The following is a 27408-nucleotide window of genomic DNA, read 5'->3' on the forward strand; positions in this document are numbered from 1 at the left end:
AAACTGGATTTTGTATCTTTAGGCATTAACTAATGGCATGAACTATGCAAACAAGTTACAGTTCTTTTCATAGAATGAAAATCAAGTTTACTTCCAACCTTTGTTTTGAGAATTGGAGGTTTAGAAAACTTCCCTAAAGATAATATAAGAAAGTCATTAAAGGAAGAGAAGCAAATTAAGTTTCTAGAAATCTGTAAGACCAGTACTGTGTTGTGGTTTTCCCTGGGCCAGTGTTGCCACCCAAATTCACAATGTGCCTGATTTCTAGAAACCCTAACTCCTATTTTCAAGCTGATGACTTACTAAATTTTCCCTTCACCCTATGTTATTCCGGGTAATAACATAAACAGAAAACAGAATGTTTTAGGCAGCATCAAAAATACAATGTTCTCAGGGTGCCTGGGTGGGTCAGTTGGTTAAGCATCCAATTCTTAATCTCAGCTCAGGTCTTGATCTCAGGGTTCTGAGTTCAAGCCTGACATTGGGCTCCATGCTGGGCATGGAGTCTACTTAATGAATAGATAAAGTATGTACATACATACATACATATATACATACATAAATTAAATATAGATAGATGTTCTTGAGCATGCATTCTCAGCGGCAACAAATACTGGTTCTTGGAGGGCAAAAAATGTTACTCTTATGTATAAAGGACAAAAATATAGTCCGTAAACAGATATACAGTATATGTGTGGTATTAGAATTTCAAGGGGGTAGACAATTAGGAAAAAAAATAACTAAAAAGGCTCTTTAGCAAGGTGAGAAGGAAAAATTTGAGAAACACTGCTGTAGATACTTTTGCCAAGTCAGGAAAACCTAAGTTAATTCCAATATAGTGGTAATTCAAATACCAGCATGAAACAGAAAATCATGGTGATTATATTTTTAAACAATGTATTTGTGAATGGCTCCAGTTCTTTGGCCTTTGTTTCTCTTAGCAGAAGTTACTAAAATTGTTCAAGAAAAGTCTAGGATTAACTGGAAAAAAAAAAGGTTTATGAATCATTAAGTTTACAACACAGAGTACAAATCAAGAAAGTAAATTTATTTAAATTACTAAAATAGCTTCTAAAGTCATTTACAGATCAGCTACTACAATTATTTTTTCTTGAAAGATATAAGTAACATTAATTTCTTTAAAATTATTTTGGTCAGCGAAACATTTAATAAAAACATTTGTTTCTCCATATAATATATGTGTATAAAATAAGCCTTTTCAAAAACTCTTGTTTTAGAATCCTCTATAAATCAGATGGCCTGACTTGTGACAGTCAGGAGCAAATTTCAATAAAGGGTATAAATTTATGAATAGTGGTTGTCCTAGTTGGAAGAAACCAGACCACATTCCACTACGAGGCATGGGATCCTCAAAAGGTAAATGATAAAGCCACTGACTGCCTCTAGTATTCTAAAAACAGTATTTTCACTTAAAAACAAAACAAAACATGGTAGATCCGGAATCTTAAGATTTTGAGAAAAACAACGGAGGCGACAGATTTTGAGAAAGCTCAGTTACAGAAGCAAAGTGACACTTGAAATGCAACAGTAGTACAGGAATGCACAATAGTACATTTCAACATTCTTCACATATGGTCAAGTTCATTTCCTTTTGGCTTGAGGCACTCTTAATAAAATTTATCACATGCATAGTAAATCTTTACATTTGTTGTAAGAGTGACATTAAAGGACTTAGGACTGCACACAGAAAATCAAATCCTTCTTCGACAGTCCAGTACAGACAGTCCTGGCTGACTGATGGTTTAACAATTCCTGCAACTGTATTTTCTGAATTCAAAACAAAGGCTTCAGGATATGTCCAAAATAAAATGCTCTGAATTGACCACACCCTTCAGAGTCAAATGAACAAATATGCTAAACCTTATAATATACATGCTTCAAAATCCTTGGGAGGACCAAAAATTTCCTAAAGGAGAAAAAGGACATGTGAAAAACAAACCCCAACAGAATTCACTGAGAATGGAGTTTATATGGCTATGCCTGAGTGACCTAAGTCTCAGTGGCTTATTTTAAATTTCATCTTGAAGATTTTTTCCCCCCTTTCCTTCCTTATTCCACAATTTCTCTTTTCCCTAGCCCCCTTCTCCTGCCCTCCAAAAACAAAGAAAAAAACAATCCATACACATACTCAGGTGACCTTTCATTACTCTTATTCCTATGAGGGGAAGCTGACTAAGGAACTTGCACCTAAATGATGTAAAAGAACAAAACGGGAAAACCCACAGTTGCATTTAGAGAGCTGCCTTACTAATAGCAAACTCTGTGAAAAATCTAACTTAAAAAATTGAGAGGATTCATAGGAAGGAGCCCAATCCCCCCCAACCTGGTCTGGTCATACCATAGCAATAATGTTTCAACCCCGAATCTAGAGATCCTCTATGGGACTTGCATGTAATTTATAGTCCTCAGAGATCATTAACACAGATCTCAGTGGAAACAGGGAAATGATTCTCTCAAGTAACAGATACTTAGGTTGAATATATGATTTAGATGTTCTATGTTTACATAAGAACTTAATTTCCTTTAAAAAGAAACCAGTTCTTTCAAAAAGAGCTCTGAATCCCATCTCTGGCTAGAAAGTCTGAAAAATTCTCAGAACTTGAGACATGATTTTTGTCGTCTGTCACCCCTTATAAGCAGATGCCACTTTTCAGGGCATTTTCAGGTTGGACAGGCAGGACCAAGTGAGAAATACGGCTCCAGAGCCCACTCAATTTGTCTGGGTCCATATGTTTGCTGGAGTTGGGTGTGTCAGAGTTGGTGAACTTGACTTTGAGGAAATCTCTCACTTTTTCTTCAATTTCCTTTAGGCCTAGACTGGTTCCCAGTGTCTCTTCCTCCAACAAGACAGTCAGGACTAAGGCTACATCTTTGAAGGCTGCATTTTCATGGTCACAATATTTATAGAAGATCAAAGTAGAGCCTGCAGGCAGGGACTCAAAGCGGTGTACCACAGCAGCATTCTGGCCATTCTTGAATCCATTGCTCAGTTCCCAATCTACCTCTTGTTTGACAATATCGCTGTCTTGAGTAGCTTTGCCTGCCCCATCAATCCGGATGGCACGGACACTCCGGAAAGAAGAGTAGGCATCAGCAATTTGTTCGCTCAGACACCTGAGCACTTCTTCAGCATCCCGAGCAGCGGCGAGCAGCAAGATAGCAGGCTGAGGCCGAGGTTGGGAGCTATTAAGATGTTTTTCCAGGAATGTAAGACTCCTTTTCCACAGCTTCTCATCTTGACCTTGATACTTAGTCATTAGTTGTCTCATCTGGTTCTGGAACTCTTGAACAGCAGTGGTTTCTACTTCAGGACTACAAGGGAACAAAAAACTCCAAACGGCCAAAAAAACTATACAAACAGGTAGACACCACCACATCTTGATAAAAGATGCACTTTTGGGTTTTTTAGGTTGTCCAGTCACTTCTGCTCAGGACAGAAAAAAAAAAACAAAACAGATTCAAATACCATTTTCTTGGATTCAAGAACAAGTGACTTTTAAAATCAGTACTAATCTTCACAAACATTAAATAAAAGAGGAAGGAATTTAAAGAATGGAGCTGGTAATTTACTTTCTTAAAGAAATGTTCATCACATGTATTTAAGAAAATCTCACACCCATAGGTTTTAGGTGTATTATAAGTATGCATGTGTCTCTTCAATGTCAAAATGATAAAAAGCCTTAGAGGAAAAAATAGAATTCAAAGATATGAAGTGGCATAAGCAAGTCAGAAATAATATAATTTATAAAGCAAAACTATTATTACTACTGCTAATATTTGGGAAGCAAACAATAATAAAAGTCACTTGATAAAATATTTTTAAATTTAGATACCCAGAATTCATACAGCTTATTATCCAGGGTGGAATGTTTCTGAAGTATGTAAAAGGATTGAAAAAGGATGCACTGTAAGTTGAACATCTTCCATATATTATAATAGCTAGCTGTCCCTTTAATTGCACTGATGCCCACCTTTTGTGGAATGCAAGTTAATACCAGTAAAATTGAGTATGCATTTCATCCCTAATTATTATTGGCAATAATGATACCAATTTACATTTATCTAGTGCTTTTCAGTTTTTAAGCACATTGTCACATACCACTTCATTTAATAGGATAGCAACAATACATTTACACCTTCCATTTTATTTGTACTATGGACCTTTTAGAGCAATAGTTCTCAAAGTGTAATTGCTGGGTACCTCAGGATCCTTCCAAGAGGGTCTTTGAGGTTAAAGCTAGTCTCTTAACACCAGGATGTTATCTGACTTTCCCCAGCATGTTGACATTTGCATTGATGGTGCAAAGCCATGGTGGGAAAAACAAATGATACCTTAGCATGGACCACAGGGCAGTGCTAATGTAGTCTTTGTATTCACAGCCATGCATTTAAGGCTATCAGTGAAACTGTTCCATAAAGCAGTTAAAATTATTCATCTTATTAAAATTCAACCCTTGAGTACAAATCTCAATAGAGTATATGAAGAACTGGGAAGTATACATAAAGCACTTCTGATACCTATAGCACAGTACAGTTTTCTCAAGGAAAGGAATTTTGTGCAACTCAGTTGAGCTGAACTAGTACTTTTAAGAACAAGTGACAAACTATGGTTAGTCAGACTTGAGTATTTGGCAGACATTTTCTTGAAAATGAACAAAGTGAGTCTGTTGTTTCTAGGAAAACAACTGACAATATTTGTTGTCAATTATAAAATTCACGGTTTAAAGTGAAAATTAGGATTGTGGAAATACTGTATCTGCCACTATAAGCTTGACAGCTCCTAAATCCTTAAAGACTTTTAGAGAGATTGGTGGTGATATTAACAAATGTGGTCTTTTTATACTGTATTAGAATGTGTCAATGAGATTGGTGGTGATTTTAACAAATGTGATCTTTTTATACTGTATTAGAATGTGTCAAAATTTGGAAGATTACAGAACTTAGTGAACCTTTATTTTCCAAATGATCAGTGCATGATATTCCATTCAAAGTACAAGAAAGACCAATGGATTTTAATGTAATAGAACACAAAAAGTTCATTAATTTGGTTTCAGATCTCACATTTTAAGTAACTTGTTGAGTTTTGGATAGTATCAAAAGAGAATATCCAAAATTATCTTTAGACTATTAAAAAATCTGTATTATCTGTATAAAGCTGGATTTTTGTATACACTACAACCAAAATATATTGTAACAGATTGAATACAGAAGCAGATATGAGAATCCAGCTCTATTTTATTAAGCCAGACATTAAAGAGATTAGAAAATACAAGCAATTTGTCACTATTCTTACTAAATTTTTTAAAAATAAATAGGTATTTTTAAAATGTTTCAATTTTAATTTCTAGGTAAACATGGATAGGTATAGCCCATACAAAAAAAAAAAAGCTCTTTTAGGTACTAATTTTGCTAGTAGAAAGTGGTATTGAGACCAAAGTGAGAGTCACTGTGAAGTTATTTTCTTAGTACTCATTCGGGATAATAAATAGGCTTAGAGAATTAAAGAAGCTTGCTGCAAGGCTGTAACAGAAGGTTAAGTGGTCCAATCTAATCCAAATACAGGTCTGTGGACTCTAAAACCCATGGTAAACATTACATCATGCAATGTGCCATCTTTCTTTTGACTCAGCAAGGTTCACCTGGTTATTGGTATTAGTAGTTCTGCTTATTAACTTTTACTTTTGGTCGTATGGCTAATTAAGTGAAGGGGAAAACCAGATGTTGTTTCATACAGTTTGTCCTTAAAGAATTTCACTGCTAGTAAAATATATACTTTTTCCTCTTAAGTGCTTAAAATACAATTTTTCAAATAGCATTGTTTATTTGCAGTCAAAAAAATTTAAAACAATTATGAATGACCAATTTTAGAAACTCACTTAATAAAAACTGAATAGGCAAACTTACGTTGGCTGGAGGTTGATGGAGACCAGTTTCCAAGCTCTGATTTCTGACTGCTGTCATCTAATGATAGGAGTAATAAAGACTATCAATTTATGGTTCATAATTTAAGTATTTCCAACAGAGAAAGAAAACACAAATTCCACCAAGAGAATATAAGGCAGAAATCAGCCAGAAATAGAAGAAAAAGGAGAAGATCTAAGTGCCCATTAGACTGACAGCTCTTTGAGACTTAAAGAGTTATTTCTTTCATAATTACTCACAGCATGCCATGGGGTCTAGTATAAAGCATACTCTTAATACATTTGTTTTGTGAGAAAGCCTTAAAGTATTTGACCCAAATTATTTGATGGAACTAGTGAAACTTACGGCACAAAGTTAAGAGAAGAAAATAAGCACAACTAAAAGAAAAGAAAACATGTTATACCATCGGAAAAACTGCCATATATTGAACTCTTGCTTGGTGATGATGCTGTAAGAGGGAAAAAAGGACAAAATATGGATTATGGATTACTGAGCTACCTGGATAAGGGGTTTTAAGGCAAAATGCAATGTTAATCCTATTCTCTACCTCAGACTGATACAAATATTTATTCTGGTGCCTCTGATCATTTCAAATATCAGTAATATTTTTTTAATTATATTAAAAACTCTTCACCATTTCTATTAATAGACAATTCTGTTTTATTTAGGTTTGTGGTTAAACCACAGATTTCAAAAATAATTTTCTCTCATGACTCCACCAAATCTCTATTTCTATCATTATTCTAGCAAACAAAAACTATCCTAACTCTTTACTTTTCCCCTCCATCCTTCTTGGCATGACCACAGATTTTAACATAAAAGAAAGAAGAAATTGAAGGACAGGGTTCAGAAGGTGGAGAGGCTGAATTACTAATTCGTATGACCTACTTTTACCAATACTGTCATGTATTATTTGCCTGGAGTTTTATAACTTATGTATCTATAAATGACCTTCCTGGTGTTTAGCAAGAGCTTTCATTTGAGAAACACTGGACTAAACTAGAGGTGTAAAATTAGCACTGCTAAGATATAAAAATAGTCTTATTTTTGGTCATATGATAAAAAAAAAACCTCAAATGAAACAAAATGACATCAACCTTCATTCTAAAGGCATACTGTTTTACAATTACTGGTTTAGCCTAAGAAATTACATTATTTAGAAACTTCTAAGTTAGGTCACCAAAGTTAACAAGTATATTACTAAAACAAACAAATTCCATCAAGTGATGTTTATCTTGAATACTTTATTCTATGGTGCAAAGATCAAATGAAATAATATATGATATTATAATAATACATATCTAAAATAATATAAAACCATAATACAGTAATTATTATATAAAAAGATCAAATGAGGTAATTTTTTATGTAACACCTAACTACAATATATAACTATAATACATACTATACTTATCATGTAACATTAGTTATAGTTATTATGTAACAAATGTAATATTTACATAACTCAGAAAACATTTTAAATTTTAAAATTAAATTAAGAAAATAATCCCATTTACAATAGTATCAAAAAGAATAAGATATTTAGGAATAAACTTAACCAAGGAGGTGAAAGACTTGTACACTGAAAACTATAAAACACCAATAAAAAATTAAAGCAGACACAACTAAATGGAAAGATACCCGCGTTTGTGGATTGGAGAATTAATATTCTTATAATGTCTATACTACCCAAAGCCATCTACAGATTCAGTACAATCCCGATCAAAACTCCAATGGCAAAACTCCAGAAATAGAAAACAATCCTAAAATGTGTATGGAAACACAGATTCCATAAGATTCCAAACAGTCAAAGAAATTTTGAATAAGAAGAACAAAGCTGGAGGCATCACACTTACTGACTTCAAAATACTTTATAAAGCTAGAGTAATCAAAACAGTATGGTACTGGCATAAAAACAGACATAGAGACCAACGGAAGAGAAGAGAGTTCAGAAATAAATCCATGCAGATATGGTCAGCTGATCCCTAACAAGGGTACCAAGAAAAAACAATGGGGAAAGGACAGTATCCTGAATAAATGGTGCTGGGAAAACTGGATATCCACAAGCAAAAGAATGAAATTGGACTCATACCATATACAAAAAATCAAAATGGATTAAAGACTTAAGCATAAGAACCAAAAGTATAGGGGGTGCCTTGATGGCTCAGTTGAGGAGCGTGTGACAATTGATTTTGGGGTCATGAGTTCGAGCCCCATGCTGGGTGTGGAGATTGCTTAAATAAATAAAACAAAACAAACAAACAAAAAAGAAAACCCAAACGATAAAACTCCCAGATGAAAACACAGGGAAAAAGCTTCCTGATACTGGTCTTGGCAATGATTTCTCGTATATGACACCAAAAACACAGGCAACAAAAGCAAAAACAGACCATGGGATTACAGCACACTTAAAAAACATGATGAGCTACATGATCAAAATCATAGTAAGATTCACCTCACACCTGTTAAGATGGCTATTATCCAAAAAACAAGAGCAAGTTATGTACAGAGGATATAGAGAAAAGGGAACCCCTGTACACTGTAGGGAGGAATTTAAACTGTGATAGCCACTATGGAAAAGAGTATGGAGGCTCCTCAGAAACTGAAGAATGAAACTACCATATGATCCAGCAATCCCACTTTTGGATATATACCCAAAGGAAATGAAATTAGGATCTTGAAGAGATATCCGTGTGCCCATGTTCACTGCAGTAATATTCACAATAGCCAAGACATGGAAGCAACCTAAATGTCTGGTGATGGACGAATGGATAAAAAAATGTGGCATATACAGTTAATCCTTGAAAAATATAGGTTTGAACTGTGAAGGTCCACTTACATGTGGATTTTTTTTTTTTTAAGATTTTATTGATTTATTTGAAAGAGAGAGACAGCAACAGAGAGCACAAGCAGGGAGGAGAGGGAGAAGCAGGCTCCCTGCTGAGTAGGGAGCCCAATGTGGAGCTCGATCCCAGGACCCTGGGATCATGACCTGAGCCCAAGGCGACGCTTAACTGACTGAGCAACCCAGGCGCCCCTATATGTGGATTTTTAAAAATAAATACATTGGAAAATTTTTTAAGATTTGCAACAATTTGAAAAACCTCATAGTCGAATTGCATAGCCTAGAAATATTTTAAAACATTAAGAAAAAGTTAGGGATTTCATGAATGCATAAAATATATATAGATACTATTTTATCATTTGCTACCATAAAATATACACAAACTACAAAAAGTTAAAATTTATCAGAATTTACGCATACAGACTGAACATGGTGCCATTCGCAGCTGAAAGAAACGTAAACAAACATAAAGATGCACTATTAAATAATAACTGCATAAAATTAACAGTAGTATATACATGCCATAGTTGTTACAGAAAGAGCCATCAAACCCAAAACAATAAATTCCTGGAGAAAACTGTGTCCAGATGTGTATGACCTCACAGGATTTACAAAACAGCCAATCAAAGAAATCATGAAAGAGATCATGATTATGGCAAAAAAGGTAGGGGGTGAAGGGTTTCAAGATATGGATCTTAGATTTCAAGATATACTAAAAAGCTGTAGTAATCAAAACAGTATGGTACTGACACAAAAACACACATATAGCCCAGAAATAAACTCATGATTATATAGTCAGTCTTCGAGAAAGGAGGCAAGAATATGCAACGGGAAAAAGTCTCTTCAACAAACAGCGTTGGGGAAACTGGACAGCTACATGCAAAAGAATAAAACTGGACCACTTTCTCATACCATATACAAAAATAAGTTCAAAATGAATTAAGGACCTAAATATAAGAGCTGACACCATAAAAATCCTAAGAAAGAGCACAGGCAGTAACGTCTCTGACATTGGCCGTAGCAACATTTTTTTCTAGATAGGTCTCCTGAGGCAAGGGAAACAAAAGCAAAAATAAATTATTGGGACTCCACCAAAATAAAAAGCTTCTGCACAGCAAAGGAAATCATCAACCTACAGAATAAGGGAAAATATTTGTAAATGACATATTTGATAAAGGATTAGTATCCAAAACAGAGAAAGAACTTCTACAACTCAACACACACAAAAACAAATAATCCAACTAAAAATGGGAGACATGAACTAGATATTTCTATAAAGAAGACACACAGATGGTAAACAGACACATGAAAAGATGCTCAGTATCATTCATCATTAAGAAAATGCAAAGCAAAACCACAATGAGGTATTACCTCACACCTGTCAGAATGGTGAAAATAAAAAACACAAGAAGCAAGTGTTGGCACAGATGTGGAGAAAAATAATCCTCACTGAACTGATGGTAGGAATGCAAACTGATGCAGCCACTGTGGAAAACAGTATGAAGGTTCCTCCAAAAATTAAAAATAGAACTACCCTATGATCCAGTAATTCCACTATTGGGTATTTACTCAAAGAATATGAAAACACAAATTTGAAAAGATACACGTACCGCTATGTTTACTGCAGCGTTATTTACAATAGCCAAATTATGGAAGCAATCTAAGTGTCCATTGATAGATGAATGGATAAAGAAGATGTGGTATATATGTGTGTGTGTGTGTTTGTGTGTAAAAGAATGAAATCTTGCCATCTGCACAACATGGATGAATCTAGAGGGTGCAATGCTAAGTGAAATAAATAAGTCAGTCGGAGAAAGACAAGTACCATATGACTTCACTCATATGTGGAATTTAACAAAGAAAGCAAACAAAGAAAAAAGGACACACAAAAAAACCAGACTCTTAAATACAGAGAACAAACTGATGGTTACCAAAGGGGAGGTTGGTGGGGGTATGGGTGAAATAGGTGAAGGGGATTAAGAGCACACTTACTGTGATAAGCTCTGAGTAACTGCTGAGTCACTATACTGTACATGTGAAACTAATATCACACTGTATGTTAATTATACTGGAATTAAAAAAAAAAGATAACGAATCTTAGAGAAACTTAAGAGCAAATAGACACAGCAGAGGAATTAAAAGACCATGACTTGATAGAGATGAGTGCTCCCACACTGAGGAAGAAGGCAGAAGACCTAGAAGAAGTGCCAGAAAACAAATCGACATTAGACAATTTGGCAGAAGGGTTCCAATTATTCAAGATTGCCTTCTACTTCTTTTACGACATGGACCCTTTTATGATAGAGGCACTGAAACTAAAGGAAATGGTGGAAGAAAGTTGGTACCATATAGACACATTTTTCGAGACATGAGAAGGCAACAAAGTCAGACAGAAATTACGTATTTTGGAATGTGCCTGCCTCCCCTTCCACATTCTCCACCTTTTCAGCCTCTGCGACCCTTAAGACAGCAAGACCAACCCTCCATCTTCCTCCTCAGCCTACTCAATACAAAGAAGATGAGGTTGAAGACCTTTATGATGATGCACTTCCACCTAATGAACAGTAAATAACCATCATGCTGTACAGTTAATGAGCTTATCTGCTGGATGTGTATGAGTGTCTGTGTGAAAATCTAATTAACTGTACGGCAAGAACTGTAGATGTTTTTGTGTCATCATCTTCTCCTAAGTCCTCACTGTGTAGAACACTGTGTACAAGACTTGTATGGAAGAGGATAGCCTACCCTTACATAGGCATGAGATGAGTGATACTTAATATAAAATTAATAATGTCAGTTTTCTTACTGTTTCATTACTTTGCTTTCAGGGAAATAGGATACTGTATACCGCTCTCTCTAGTAACTGGAGAAACTGCCTATTGGCCTATCTTCACAGGTAAAAAATTTTTTTTAAGTAACAATGTTTCCAATACTGTATTATGAATATGACTGTAATACTGTATGCTATAGAAATTTTATAATGATCTATTTATTAGTGTATAGGTTAAGCTACTATGAAGCAATCAATTATACTAGGCTACCATAAAACAACCATAATGCCGCTTCTTCATTGTCAATTTATGAATCATTATACCTGTAAATAAATACAAATTTCTTTTTCATATTATCTTCTCATTTTTAATGGTTGCTGTCAATAATACATATAAAATCTACAATGTTTTGCATCACGTAAGACAATAGAGTTGTAGTTCTGACAGACAATTCATTTTATGAGGAATCTAAAATAGTCAAATTCACAGAAGCGGAGAGTAGAAAGGTGGTTGCTGGGGGCGGGGAAGGGTAAATGAGGAGGTATTAAAGGGTACAAAGTTTCGGTTATAGAAGATGAGTAAGTCCTAGAAATCTACTGTAAAGCATAGTACCTAGAGTTAACAATACTGTACTGTATATTTAAAAATTTGCCAAGAGGGAAGATCTTATGTTAAGTGCTCTTATCATACACACACATAATAATAAATGAAGAGGGTGGGAGGAAATTTTTGGAGGTGATATGCTTATGGCATAGTTTCCCAGATAGTCATGTTTCCCAGATGTATACTTATCTCCAAGCACATTGAGTTGTATACATTAAATGCATGCCAACCATACTTTGATAAAATGACTAAAAAAGTTATTATATGAGGATGGCAAGTAGAGGAGCCTGCAGTGAAAGAGCATGTGAAACATAATACAATTGTCTTAGAAAAAAAAATCCATCAAGATAATGTTTATCTTGAATATTTTACTCTACGGTTGCAAAGTTCAAATGAGATAATATATAAAAATTCTGTTAAGTGCTCTTCTATGATGATTTTAATGAGGAAGGATAGCTAAATAAGTTATTATATAACATGTAGTATTTATAAAATTCACAAAACACAAACTTAGCAAGGTATCTACTGCTCAGGCAGAGCATTCTCTAAGATAATCTCTATCCCTCTTATTAAAAATATTATTAGAAATAGAGACAGAAATTCCTTAAAAACACAAACAAAAGATAAAACTCAAGATTTTCCAGTTTGAAGACTATGATAACAATCAATCACTCTATAAAAGTCAAGAGCAGAGGGCATGAATCTTTCAGAGTAGTTATTATTGATTATTACACAATATATTGTTAACAATAAACACTAGTAATTTTTCATTTGTTATTTAGACTTAAACTAATTAGAATAACTTAATTATAGGCACTCTTGTCTCTACTTTAAAGGTAAGAAAATTGAGGTTCACAAAGGTTAAGTAGCTGTACCAAGATCACTCAATTACTAAGTAGAAGAGGTTGGGACTGGAGCTCTAACTCCAAACTCTTTTTCGTGTCTCTGCACTACTTTTAGAGATAGGTTCCAAAGCACATATATTGATGAAGCACTGACTCAGAAGTCTGACCTCTCCATAGAAACTCTTCCCTAGTCTCACTGTTTTATCACCTGGGAAACAGGAAAAATAAAGACAGTGGTACCATCTTCCCCTAAAGGTTAGAACACAGGCAGAAACCCAAACTGGGACCTGTCTACCCAGGAAACTGGTGCTAACACGGGATAACAATAAGGATCTAAAATTCCACGTTCTTGAACACCTAAATCTAAATATTAATTTTTTCTCACTAAAGCAGGCAGAAATGTAAACTTAATGAAATATGAAATTCAGAATGCTAAGCAACCAATTTTTTTAAATGGTCTTGGATTGAAAAGGAATCTGTAAGGCTGTATGACAATCACTGCAGTCTTCCACTTTTATTGAAAATATTTTCTTCATGTTCACTGTTCTTATCTTAAAGTCCTCATGTGGTTAAAGGTCTAAAAAGTTCTGTTATCTGCACCTTACTGCACAAACTTCTGGTATATAATTTCTATATGACTCTCAAAACTATATATGGTAGATGGCTATTAATCAGTATACCCATTGTTTAAGCCATAATAAGTGCACTAAGTTAAGACAAAGTAGGGATGCAAAAAGATAAAGTACTAAGACTTAGCTATCAATTTAGCAACTAAAAAGATCTATTTCTACATTCCAATCAGATCTTTAATGTAATTATTTTCCCTTCTGCATTGCATTTGCACAGTGTCTTATCAGAGGGAATAAAAATTATACAAACATTTTTTGGTAACGATGTGTACTACACTTCACTTACTTGGGAGAAATGTATCTGCTATAAATTACCCAGAATATATAGTTAAGAGTCAAGAAACAGCATAACAAGTCCCAGAGATTTACATAGTGTATATACTTAAACTCATCCATTTTTACTTCTAAGAGTATATATCTCAGATCTATAAAGTAAGTTTTAATTTTTTTTTTTTTTTTTTAGAGAAAGAGAGAGAGGGAGGGAGAGAGAGGGGGCGGGGAGGAGCGGAGGGAGAGAGAGAAGCAGGCTCCATACCCAGCATGGAGCCTGATGTGGGGCTTGATCTCATAACCCTGAGATCATGACCTGAGCCAAACAGTCAGACCCTTAACAAGCCACTTAGGTGCCCCACAGGTTTTAATTTTTGATACTTGCTATAAACATAACCCTAGTAAGCTAAATAATGAATATTTGCCTTCCTAATTATAATAGGTCAGAAAGAGCAAACTGCAAGAAGAAATGGTTTTCTAATAGCAAGGCACATACAATAATAAGGAATGACAGTCAACAATAAAGCAAGGACAGAATGTTATTTCAGTTTTAGACAGCTGAAGAACTCACATGTGGGATAAAACTTGACTGGTGGGAAAGAATGAACTGTGACCATGGAAAAACAAAGCCAGAGGTTCGTTTACCACAAGGTAATTTTGTCCTATTACAGTTCGTCATTTCCTTTTCTTTTCTTTTTTTGTTAAGATTTTATTTTTAACTAATCTCTACATCCAACATGGGGCTTTATCTCACAACCCCGATATCAAGAGTCACACACTCCACCGACTGAGCCAGCCAGGAGCGCCCCTACAGTATGTCATTTCTTGAGCAAGAGATATGTGATGGGGATTTTTATATTATCTAAATAAAAGTAAGGGAGTACCTAATGACTTTGAGATTTATTGTGGTTAGATGAATAAAGAAGGGATAAAAGATTAAGGGTGAGTTAGTATTTTTTTTAGCATAGTCAAGATTTAATGTGGACACAACTACAGAAATTATGACAGACACTGAATTCAAAGCATGATTATTTCATCACATCTATCTATGGTATTTCTCAAATTCTGTGACATTTAATCCACCCTAAACCTAAACATGAATATACTACTTGAAGGTTTCAACCTTTATTACTTCATATAATGGGCAGGCAGAGTTGCTCTAAGTGGTTATTTAAATAAAAGTAAACAAAGTCCGCTACAAATAAAAAACAGGTGCTGTCAAGAGAGTAGAATTTCATGATCATGTACAGACTGGACTGCTGCTAGATAGAGCTGACAATTTTTTAAGTCTAGACCCATCATCCGCAGGTTTTCTCACACCACTATTTACACTTTACATCCAGACCATCTCCTGCTCCTCCAAGCAGATGGAAATAACTAGTAATCATAGCTGTTCTTTATTAATGAAATTACAGTCTAAATGCCTATCTGAAGAACTAAATATTTTTGTATGTTGAACAATAAAGAAAAACAGCAAATAAACTTAAAATTACTTCAATAGGTAGAGATTTATCAACTTACTTTGCATCCTAGCCCTTATTCTTGTGGTTTGTTCAAGCCATTCCTGAGGTTTTTTTTGATATCCCGAGCCTGAAGCAAATACATATATCAAAATATCATTTCACATACTTTGAAAATGTATACCATACAAATTTACAAGGTAAATTTATCAGAAAGGCAAGACAAATTTGGGGAGGAAAACAACAAAAGCAACAGGTTCAGAAGTAAAAGATAATGTTAAAGGATCATTCCATGAAGGATGAACCACTTACAGCAAAATAGGCAGCAAATAAATATATAATCATCTAATAGACAAAACTATGTACAAGTCCTTTGTTCTGGTCTGAGAATGACTGAACTCAATAATACTTGAACTTGATTTCAATATTAAGAAGAAAAAGTTAACCATTTATTCTTTTTTTTTTTTAAAGATTTTATTTATTCACTTGAAACACAGAGATAACAGAGAGAGAGAGAGAAGAGAGAGAGCATGAGCAGGGAGAGAGGCAGAGGGAGAAGCAGGCTCCCTGCTGAGCCAGGAGCCTGACGCGGGCCTTGATCCCAGGACCCCGGGATCACAACCTGAGCCGAAGGCAGACATCCAACCATCTGAGCCACCCAGGCGCCCAACCATTTATTCTTGTAAGTAAGTTACTTTAGGTAAAATAGTCCTAAACACATTTCCACATCACAGAATAATTACACATTTGGTACCAATGTGTGGTGAGATTAAAAGGCAAAGAGGGTAAAATAACTTGAAACCCTATTCAAATCCAAATTTGACAAAGTCAGAATTACTTGACTGATAAAAGAACAGACAACCAACCACTTACTTAGCACAGAAGGTTGCTTATCAAGAGTTATGAAGTCTCGACCTAAAACACAAAACAAAGATAAGGTCATACAATACTTGGAAATAAGAACAGTGAAGATACTCCATAGATATTCTACTTGTATAATATGGATACTATAAACCAAAAAAATCCGCACAAAAATCAAACCCTTCTTTCATCAGTCCCAAACATGCAATATATCCATTTTTTCCCTTTTCTAAACTTCCAAAGTATTCAAGAATTGGATAATAATAAGTCAACTTTAGGATCAATACCATCAAAATAATGGCTGCATGTACTGAATGCTTACCAGGTATGAAGTATAATTTTACTTAATTCTCAAACTTTATGTGGTTGATATACCATTATCCCTATTTACAAATCAGGACACTGAAACTGAAACTGATCATTTCCCCAAGATTACATATCTAGAGGTAGTAGGGCTGAGATATAAACCCAGGCAGTCCATATATGTTAATATATAGTATGTTAGCAATGTGAGCATTACAAAGTAGTTATGAAGAGAAAGATGCTATTTTTTGTTTTGGGATGGTATCTAACAACTGTAAAATGATATAATGGGACGATTAGAAATGATATTTCAAACAATTATAACAAAGTAAATTTCCAAATCTGCCCTAAAGAAATGAGTTATTTCTACCCATTGCTACAAGTGTCACTGTAAATTTTTCAATTTTTTTCTGTATACAAATGCAATATATGCTAGCTGTAAAAGAAATAAAACATTCTAGAAATGTGTAACTTAAAAATTCATAAATATTTATTAAGTGCCTACTATGTGCAGGAATACCATGGTGAATTAGACTTATGAATATTCTTTTAGATTTGTTTTCAGTCTATACCAACAAAATACTTAAAAAAATAGACACATGCTTTTTAAAATGTCTTTCATCATTGATTTTAAGAAGTACTTTTTTTAATTAACAAGTCAGGAAACGACAGATGTTGGCAGGGATGTGGAGAAAGGGGAACCCTCCTACACTGTTGGTGGGAATGCAAGCTGGTGCAATCCCTCTGGAAAACAGTAAGGAGGTTCCTCAAACAGTTGAAAATAGAGCTACCATATGATCCAGGAATTGCACTACTGGGTATTTACCCCAAAGATACAAATGTAGGGATCCGAAGGGGTACGTGCACCCCAATGTTTATAGCAGCAATGTCCACAATAGCCAAACTGTGGAAAGAGCCAAGATGTCCATCGACAGATGAATGGATAAAGAAGAGGTGGTAAATATACACAATGGAATATTATGCAGCCATCAAAAGGAATGAGACCTTGCCATCTGCAAGGACGTGGATAGAACTGGAGGGTGTTATGCTGAGTGAAATAAGTCAATCAGAGAAAGATATGTATCATATGACCTCACTGATATGAGGAATTCTTAATCTCAGGAAACAAACTGAGGGTTGCCGGAGTGGTGGGGGGTGGGAGGGATGGGGTGGCTGGGTGATAGACACTGGGGAGGGTATGTGCTATGGTGAGTGCTGTGAATTGTGCAAGACTGTTGAATCACAGATCTGTACTTCTGAAACAAATAATGCAACATATGTTAAGAAGAAAGAAAAAGAAGATAGCAGGAGAGGAAGAATGAAGGGGAGTAAGTTGGAGGGGGAGACGAACCATTAGAGACGATGGACTCTGAAAAACAAACTGAGGGTTCTAGAGGGGAGGAGGGTGGGGGGATGGGTTAGCCTGGTGATGGGTATTAAAGAGGGCACATTCTGCGTGGAGCACTGGGTGTTATGCACAAACAATGAATCATGGAACACTATATCAAGAACTAATGATGTAATGTATGGTGATTAACATAACAATAAAAATTAAAAACAAAGAAGTACTTTATTTTTATTTTTTAAAGATTTTATTTATTTATTTGACAGAGAGAGACACAGTGAGAGAGGGAACACAAGCAGGAGGAGTGGGAGAGGGAGAAGCAGGCTTCCCGCCGAGCAGGGAGCCCAATGTGGGGCTCGATCCCAGGACCCTGGGATCATGACCTGAGCCGAAGGCACACTTAACGACTGAGCCTCCCAGGCACCTCTACAAGTACTTTTTTTTTTAAGATTTATTTATTTATTTGAGAGCATGTGTACATGTGAGGGGGCAGGGAGGGAGCGGCGTGGGAGGGGGTAGGGCAGAAGGGGAAGGAGGGGGAGAGGGAGAGGGAAAGAATCTCAAACAAACTCTGTGCTGAGTGCAGAGCCCAACACGGGGCTCAATCCCACAACCCTGAGATCATGACCTGAGCTGAAACCAACATCGGACCCTTAACCAACTGAGCCACCCAGGCACCCCAAGAAATACTTTTTAAAAAACACCTCTGACCTAGGTCTGTATCTTATAATCAAGGATAAGTCATAGTTTAACTGGATGGTTTATCTTTCTCAGTGACACATAAAATAATGGCATCTTAGATTTAAGGATATATATCTTCATCACCTATTCATTAGTATACAAAGTACTAATTTTTCATAATTAAAAAGTATTCCACTATATGCATGTAGCATAATTTATATAGGGAGATACTTTTAAGAGCTTCCAAAAATCAAAGATGTAGAATAACAAAGACAAAGACATAAGATGATTTAGCAAGTAATTTTCCACAAATGATTTATTTTTGTGTCTTAGTGGGTGGGTTTTGTTTTATTGCAGTTTTAACTTCAAACCCAGAACCTTCTAAAAACTAAATATATATAAAGTGAAATAAAGTGGAATTCTATAAACAGTGATTACAAAGCAAATTTCTAAAGACTTCCTCCTTAAAAACAGTCTCATGGGATGCCTGGGTGGCTAGTCAGTTAAATGTCTGCCTTTGGCTCAGGTCATGATCCCAGGGTCCTGGAATCGAGCCCTGAATCGGGCTCCCTGCTCAGCAGGGGAGTCTGCTTTTCCCTCTCTCTCTGCCTGCCACTCCCCCTGCTTGTGCTGTCTCTCTCTCTCTGTCATATAAAGAAATAAAATCTTTATAAATAAATAAGTAAATAAATACAGTCTCATATTTCAAAAAAGGTGATGTGGAAAGAAAAAAAAGTCCTTGAAGATTTTATATACAAGGATATTTTAGGTTGATTAATAACTAACTCAAATTCTGGGACTTGGTTTAAAAATGGAAAACAGTATCATTTCTGCTTAAGAAATACATATCCACTGTAGATAATCTGCAAAATACAGAAGAAAAGGAAAAGAAAAATGTCACCAGTTATTCTACCATCCTGAACAAATCGTTAGTAGCATTTTAGTATATTACTTTCCAATCTTTTCTTTTGTTAAAATTGCTCAACACATTGTGAAAATTTTCAAGATTGTAAGCGAGCTTCTAAGATTTTTATATACCTACCACCTACCTTATTATTAACTTTTTACTATACCTTGGTTTGTTACTCATTCAACCTTCCAAACTTTTGCAATAGAGCTCAAATCACACTACATATAAAATTTTATATTCTTATTAGAATATGTCCATATAAGTACGCTCAAACTACATTAGTTAAATTAAACTAAAAACAGTCAACAAATTTATATGGGAAGCAAGGACATTCAACAAGTTGAAGAACGCAGATTCTTGTTTTTTAAAATAAAATTCAAGCTTGAGTACAGAGCTGAAGCAAATTCAAGATGCTGGGTGAGTTTTTTAGCATTCACTAGACCTCTTTTTCAACACTTCAGGTTAAACTGGAAAAGGGGATCTTCAAAAATAAAAACAACATTTGACCACACATACAGGTAGACTTTTAAGAGTTGAAGACATGGTTTTACTCTTACTTTGTGATGACTGCCAAAATGATTCTGGATATTGAGTTGATGATCTGGGGGTTTGATCTAAAAACACAACAAAAATAAATATAGTACACTGTAAAGTATATTGTACTTTTTAAATGCATATTTTATAAGAGAACAATGAGTAATCAAAGGAGCAAAGATATTCAGTAATACCCCAGGGAATTCAACACTTGGGCTCACAATTTATTTTTAAAAAGTTTCTAAAGAGTCATGTTGTATTTAAAAAATTAACTAATTAACTCTTTCCCTAACCACTTCCTAAAGAAAAAAATGTAAGATATAGAACATGGCATGAGGTAAGGGAGATAATAAAAAGCTTTGAAATGGGGAATATTTTGAAAGTTTATAATGGATCTTCTTGAAATCATTAACACCCATTTTGCCTCAAATTTTTCTTGTAAGTGGCCAATACATTACATATTACATATTTTAGTCTACTCTTCTTTAAAATCTTGTTTTCATATAAAAATGGAAATCGTAACTAAATCTGTTCAAAAGTGATCAGATGCAGGAGCATTTGACATATTCAGGGTGGTAGCTAAATATTTTTGTTACTGTATTCCTATTACTAAAAAAATTGGAGCATCAATCTCCAAAACATATACATGTATTACTGAAATAATATATTAATTAACGTGTTGCATTTATTATAAAATAAAAATAGACATTTTAAATGGATGAAATAAAATATAAATATCCATGAAATTCTAGTATTTTCTTCCTGCACTCCAATGGATCTTTGTTTTGTTTTTATTTAAATTCTAGTTAGTTAACATATGGTATAATATTAGTTTCAGATGTACAATTATTTAACACTTCCACACAATCCCTGGTGCTCATCACAGCAAGTGCACTCCTTAATCCCCATCACCTGTTTCGCCCATCCCCCCCTCACCTCCCCTATGGTCAGTTTGTTCTCTACAGTTAGGAGTCTGTTTCTTGGTTTGCCTCTCTCTCTCTCTTTTTATCCCCCTTTCTCATTTGTTTATTCTTGTATCTCTTCGGTGATAATTAACCCAGAAAATAATCTAGGAAGATCTGTATTTTGTTCTTTAGCTAGAGTTTTCTTCTGCATGTGGGTAGGTGCTTCATTAAGAATTTATTAGAATTCTAAAGGGATCACAGAGCCTCCGGTTTATGTAGTTTTGAAGAGCTATATGCTAGTGGCAATGGCATCAAATTACTGGCTATATGAATGGCTTAATCAGTCTCTTAATTTTTAGAGCTTTGTGTATACATATACCAAAACTAATCAGAACACTTAATTTAAGTGTTTACTACGTGACAGGTACTTTCTAGGTGCTTGCACATGTGAACTAATTTAACCTCTTAACAACCCAGATGAGGAAACTGAGGAACACAGAAGTTAAACAATGGCCTGAGGGCACCAACCTAGTAGTGGAGGAGTGGAACCCAGGGATTCTGGCTCCAGAGCCCATGTTCTTAACCACTATGCTAGAATGGTGCATATCTCCTCTGGGATTTCTGTATCAAGAAAGAATGGGGGAAAATGAGGAAGGGTGGGAAATATAGAGAATACCAAATGCCCATAAACCAGCTTATGAGCTTATTTTGAAAATGAAATGATGAAGTAAAACTGGAATTACGGAAATTCTCAAAAGGTGGTGAGGGGAAAGTGGAGAATTACTCTTTCATAGGACTAAAATATAAATTATTCATTATTTACAGAGTTTACAAATTGGTTCAGGACTCTCTTAAGCCTCAATTGGTATTTTTTTTCTCTTCAGTCAATTCTTTCCTTTAATAAAACACAAATTCATGTGAACAATCATAAACTGTTATTATTGACCTGGTGTGAATTTGAACAATCCAGAGATAAAAGCGATTACCTAGGTATATTAAAACTTCATGTATCATATGATCTCACTGATATGAGGAATTCTTAATCTCAGGAAACAAACTGAGGGTTGCTGGAGTGGTGGGGGGTGGGAGGGATGCGGTGGCTGGGTGATAGACATTGGGGAGGGCATGTGCTATGGTGACTGCTGTGAATTGTGTAAAACTGTTGAATCACAGACTTGTACCTCTGAAACAAATAATACATTATATGTTAAAAAAAGATAGTAGGAAGGGAAAAATGAAGCGGGGGAATCAGAGGGGGAGACGAACCATGAGGGACTATGGACTCTGAGAAACGAACTGAGGGTTCTAGAGGGGAGGGGGGTGGGTGGATGGGTTAGCCTGGTGATGGGTATTAAAGAGGGCACGTATTGAATGGAGCGCTGGGTGTTACACTCAAACAATGAATCATGGAACACTACATCAAAAACTAATGATGGAATGTATGGTGATTAACATAACATAAGAAAATAAAATTAAAAACAAAAAACTTCCTAAAAGCTAACATTCCTGATAGTGTAATGAGTACCACTGCCAATGAGATCAGTTTCTCTATAACATTTTTAAAATTTTTTAACAATTTTATTTGAGAGGGAGAGAGGAAGTACATGCATACACACATACACACACACACACGCATAAGTACACAAGTGGAGGGAGGGGCAGAGGGAGAGGGACAATGGACTCCCTGCTAAGAGGGGAACCCAACATGGGGCTCAATTAGGCCCTGGGATCATGACCAGGGCCTAAGTTAGATGCTTAACTGACTGAGCCACCCAGGCGTCCCTCTCTACAATGTTTTTTTAAAAACTACTTCTTTTGAGCACAAAAAATATCTTATATTTCATCAATATCAAAGTAGGCCAAAAAGTGACTTATTTGTTTAGATGTTACATGTCACTACATTACTAATTAGATGCACACATGAAATCAGTAATTTTCATAAATATTAAAAAGTACACTTTTTAAATAGTTTTTATAAAATACTTTGGAGTATTTTTTTAAAAAGCAGATTCACAAATACCTTTATATTTTAACTAAAAAGACAGCTCCTAAGATAAAGTCATATGTATATAAAGCAATGTTACCTCCAGAATCAAGAGAATCCCCGGATCTGACCTTAACAGTAGTAATATCACTGTCAGAGCTGTCTTGATCATCCTGTTCAGTTTCTCCTAAAAAGAAGTAAATAATATACTAGTATAGTCTTTATTCTAATGCTCTAAAGATCTAGAAAAATAAGTAATTCAACATTAAAATGAAGCTTCTCTAATTATCAGATACAGAATTGCTATTTATTATGCTTACTATTCTGGATCACAAATTTTCATATAAGCTAAAATCGAGCACATTAATGTTCTCTGAGGTACATAATTATATCTCAAACAAATATTCAGAGTAGTATCTACAAGATTATATTCTGAAGCTTTACTGTAGAGTCAGAGAGTAAGCAAATGAGCATTAAATAGTGGAAAAATTCTATCTTATGGGAGGAACTACATATAGTCAGTGTGCAAATTCAGACAAGATTAGTATATGCACACGCATGTGTTTACATATGTCCATCTGTGTTTCTGAAAGGGGGATGTACACATACACCCATAACAAACATTTTGTTATGCAGGTAACCTTAGATTATGGCGGGTTCTAAAATGGTATGCAGGTAACCTTAGATTATGGCGGGTTCTAAAATGGATTAAATTTTACTGTACTATTCACAGACTGATTTTGAAAAAATGATTATTTTAATACCATAGTCATAGGCCAGCATATGCTAGAACCTTTTTTTATTAACTTTGCTTAAAATTATTAACTCAGACAAAAGATGCTTAAAATGCATATAAAGACTATCATTGCTCACGCTATCCTATTTTACCGGCCCATCAGATAAGCATGGATTTTTTTTTTTTTTGTGAAGAAAAATACACTATTTTCTGCTCTCAAATACCTGTGAAACTTGCACCTCATGTTAATGGGGAAAAAAAGATTTAGAATATTTTAAAAGAAAATACCTCCTTCAGAAAAATTGACCTTCTGTTGGACACCGGTGGCTTCTAGAAAAGAAAAGCAGACATGTCAAACATAGTGTCAGAAGCTAAAGCTCAGGAATAAACAAAAGCATATAATTTAGGAAAGTGAACATAAAGACGGACCAACTAAGCTTTTTTCCTATTAAATCTTAAAAATACACATATTATATCCCTCTAGGTTATTTCAGAAATAAGTCTGATACAAACTAGAATTAGGAAGAGTTTATTTTTCTTTCAGCTGCAGGTCCGTTTGTACTCTAAAATGTACCGTTTGCAGAAAACATTAAATTCTCTGTTGACAAATATTCCAGTCCCTATAAAGGTTAACTGTATTCTCATTCTATTTGCCAGATTCCCTACACTCTCTTTAGAAACCCACCATCCTGGCAGAACTGATGAACCAGTTCTTTATTGCACTGATATATCCAAAAAGGAAGAAAGAAAGAGGGAAAGAAACTCTGTCTAGCTCCAGCAAGTTCATGAACACCACTATTTCTCAGAGCCAGAGAATTTGGACAAAGATAAATGAGAAAATGTATCAAACAAATTTTAAATGTAGGGCTATTCTGAAAGATTTTTATTAAAGGGAGATAAACCCAAATGTGGCATTGCATAATTGGGCTAAAACATTGCTGAGTGATCATTTGAGAAGTAGCATGAAATGGACTGCTCACAAAGCTGAAATCTGTTTTTTTATTTTTTATTGTTATGTTAATCACCATACATTACATCATTTCATTAGCTTTTGATGTAGTGTTCCATGATTCATTGTGAAATCTGTTTCTTTTTAGCTTTTCCTTCTAATGATTTTAATCCCTATTTGCTTTTCAAAAAGGGAAAACCACTGTGGAAGGCAAGGGCCAACACATTATATGGTGAATTTGGGAATCTTTTCTTCAGATCAGTTTAATTATATTAATATAACACTGGTCAAACTACTCCTACTATAATAGTGGCAAGTGTAAATCAACATGTGAAATATATTTGCCAGTATTTTTGGTATAAGAAAAAAACTAACCATTAACTACACATACTCTGTACTCTTAAAAAGCTAGAATCTGGTATATTATATTGCATTTTAATTTAGGATCTTTAGGGAGACTGTCTTTTCAATTTTCTTTTCCAAGCAGAAAAATGGAAAGTCAAACTTGCCTTAGTGCTATTCTCTTAAAACTTTTTCATAAATATTTCCATTCATACAAAAAGATTATCATTCCCCTTTTGGAGTTTTCTAAGCATGTAACTATTATTGTACTTGTCTTTTGTACAGCAGTTTACATTCTTTATTCATATAACTAATTCCATAGCATGCAAACAAAAGATGTTTTCTTAAGAATCAATGGTTACAGGGTGCCTGGGTGGCTCAGATGGTTAAATGTCTGCCTTCAGCTCAGGTCATGATCCCAGGGTCCTCGGATCGAGCCCCACATGGGGTTCCTGACCTAGCTGGGAGCCTGCTTCTCCTCTGCCTCTCCCCCTGCTCATGCTCTATCTCTGTGTCTCAAATGAATAAATAAAATCTTTAAAAAAAAGAAGAATCAATGGTTATGCCTTAAGTCGTTATCTTAATAATAGTTAAGCCCTTGATATTTGCATGCTGCTAGTTTTCAGAAAAAACCATCACGTCTGCAATCTGATTCCCATAACGTCATAAGGGAATACTCTCCTGGATAAGGCTCGTTGATATTAAGTGACTTTTCTAAGGGTGTCTGAACAAATAAAAAAAGGACCTGAACACAAGCCCTTCTGATTTCTAGTCTACTACCCATCTACCACTGCATCAATCTCATTTATAATGGCATAATTACTTTTTTAATTAATTCTTTTTAAAGAGCAGTTTAAATTCACAGCAAAATTGAGGGGAAGGCAGATAGATTTCCTATATGGTCCCTGTCCTACACATGCATAGACTCCTCCATTATCAACATCCCCCACCAGTGTTGTTTGTTGAAAAGTGGTGTCATTGATGGATCTATATTTACACATCAATCACCCAAAGACCCTAATTTACATTACAATTCACTCTCGGTGTTGCACATTCTGTGGGTTTAGACAAATGTATAGTGACATGTACCCATCATTATGGTATCACACAGAGAATTTTTATGCCCTAAAAAATCCTCTGTGCTCTATCCTATTCATCCTTCCCCTACCGCCACTGCCACCGCCACCGCCAAATCCTCGATGACCATTAATCTTTCTACTCTCAATAGGTTTGCCTTTTCCAGAATGTCATATAGGTTCCTGCGTGTCTTTTCATGGCTTGATAGCTCATTTCTTTTTAGCACCGAATACTCCTCCGTTGTCTGGATGTGCCAGTTTATTTATCCATTCACTTACTGAAAGACATGTTGGTTGCTTCCAAGCTTTGGCAATTATGAATAAAGCCGCTATTAATGTGTGTGCAGGTTTTTTTGTATGGCTCATTTTTCAATCAGGTTGTTTTCTTATTGTTGAGTTCTAAGAGTTCTTTGTATATTTTGGATAACTGTCCTTTATAAGATGTGTCATTTGCAAGTATTTGCTCTCAGTCTGTGGCTTGTGTTATTCTCTTGTCATTGTCTTTTGCAGAGAAGTTTTTAACTTCAGTGAAGTTCAGCTTACCAATTCTTCCATGGGTTGTGTTTTTGGTTTATATCTAAAGAGTCATTACCACATCCAAAGTCCTCTAGGTTTTCTCCTGGTATCTCCCAGTTGTTTTCTAGTTTTTTAAAATTTATATTTAAGTCTGTGATACATTTTAATTTTTGCAGAGTTTAAGGTCTGTGTCTACATTCATTTTTTTACATGTAGATCCAGTTGTTCCAGCACTCTTTAATAAAGACTCTCTTTGCCTCTATTGTATTGCCTTCACTCCTCTGTCAAAGATCAGTTGACTACACGTGGTCTATTTATGGGTTCTCTATTCTATTCTATTGATCTATTTGTCTACTGTTTTACCAACACCACACTGTCTCGATTACTGGAGGTTGAGCCCTTCTACTTTGTTCTTCAATACTGTCTTGGCTATTCTGGATCTTTCAACTCTCTATATAAACTTAATCATTTTTTAATATCCGCAAAATAAGTTGTTGGGATTTCCATTGGGAATGCACTGAATCTATAGATTAAGTTGAAAAGAACTGACACCTTGACAACAGAGTCGTCCTATCCATGAATGTGGAACCTCCCTTTTTTAAAGTAAATTCTTTGATTTTATTCATTAATTTTGTAGTTTTTCTCAGATAGATTTTGTACATAACTTCTTAGATTTATACCTCAGTATTTCATTTGGGGAAGGGATGCTATTGTAAATTGTATTGTTTTTTATTTCAAATTTCTCTTGTTCATTGCTGGTATGTACAACAGTGATTAGCTTTGGTGTATTAAGCTTGCATCCCATAACCTTGCTATAATTGCTTATCAGTTCCTATTTTTTGTCCATTCTTTTAGATTTCTACATTGATGATCATGTTACCAGTGAACAAAGACAGTTTT

The 27408-nt window shown here is 35.0% G+C and overlaps 1 protein-coding gene across 2 annotated transcripts in view; it reads right to left on the bottom strand.

The window, feature by feature from the left end:
- Nucleotides 1–1027: 1027 nt before the first annotated feature.
- TOR1AIP1 (torsin 1A interacting protein 1) overlaps nt 1028–27408 on the bottom strand; it is a 39745-nt gene continuing 13364 nt past the window's right edge. Inside the window, exons 5-12 of one of the 2 annotated variants that reach the window (XM_025878109.2) lie at nt 23914–23955; nt 22990–23076; nt 20024–20080; nt 16240–16281; nt 15428–15496; nt 6347–6391; nt 5926–5982; nt 1028–3445 (exon numbers count right to left, since the gene is read on the bottom strand). In XM_025878109.2, the coding sequence (XP_025733894.1) occupies nt 2652–3445; nt 5926–5982; nt 6347–6391; nt 15428–15496; nt 16240–16281; nt 20024–20080; nt 22990–23076; nt 23914–23955 (1193 nt within the window). In that variant the 3' untranslated portion in view covers nt 1028–2651. The remainder of the gene's footprint in view (nt 3446–5925; nt 5983–6346; nt 6392–15427; nt 15497–16239; nt 16282–20023; nt 20081–22989; nt 23077–23913; nt 23956–27408) is intronic. The other variant, XM_025878110.2, reaches the window with a different exon arrangement.

The sequence above is a fragment of the Callorhinus ursinus genome, unplaced genomic scaffold, assembly GCF_003265705.2.
Source record: "Callorhinus ursinus isolate GAN/ISIS: 27379988/994484 unplaced genomic scaffold, GSC_fseal_2.0 scaffold13, whole genome shotgun sequence".
NCBI lineage: Eukaryota > Metazoa > Chordata > Mammalia > Carnivora > Otariidae > Callorhinus > Callorhinus ursinus.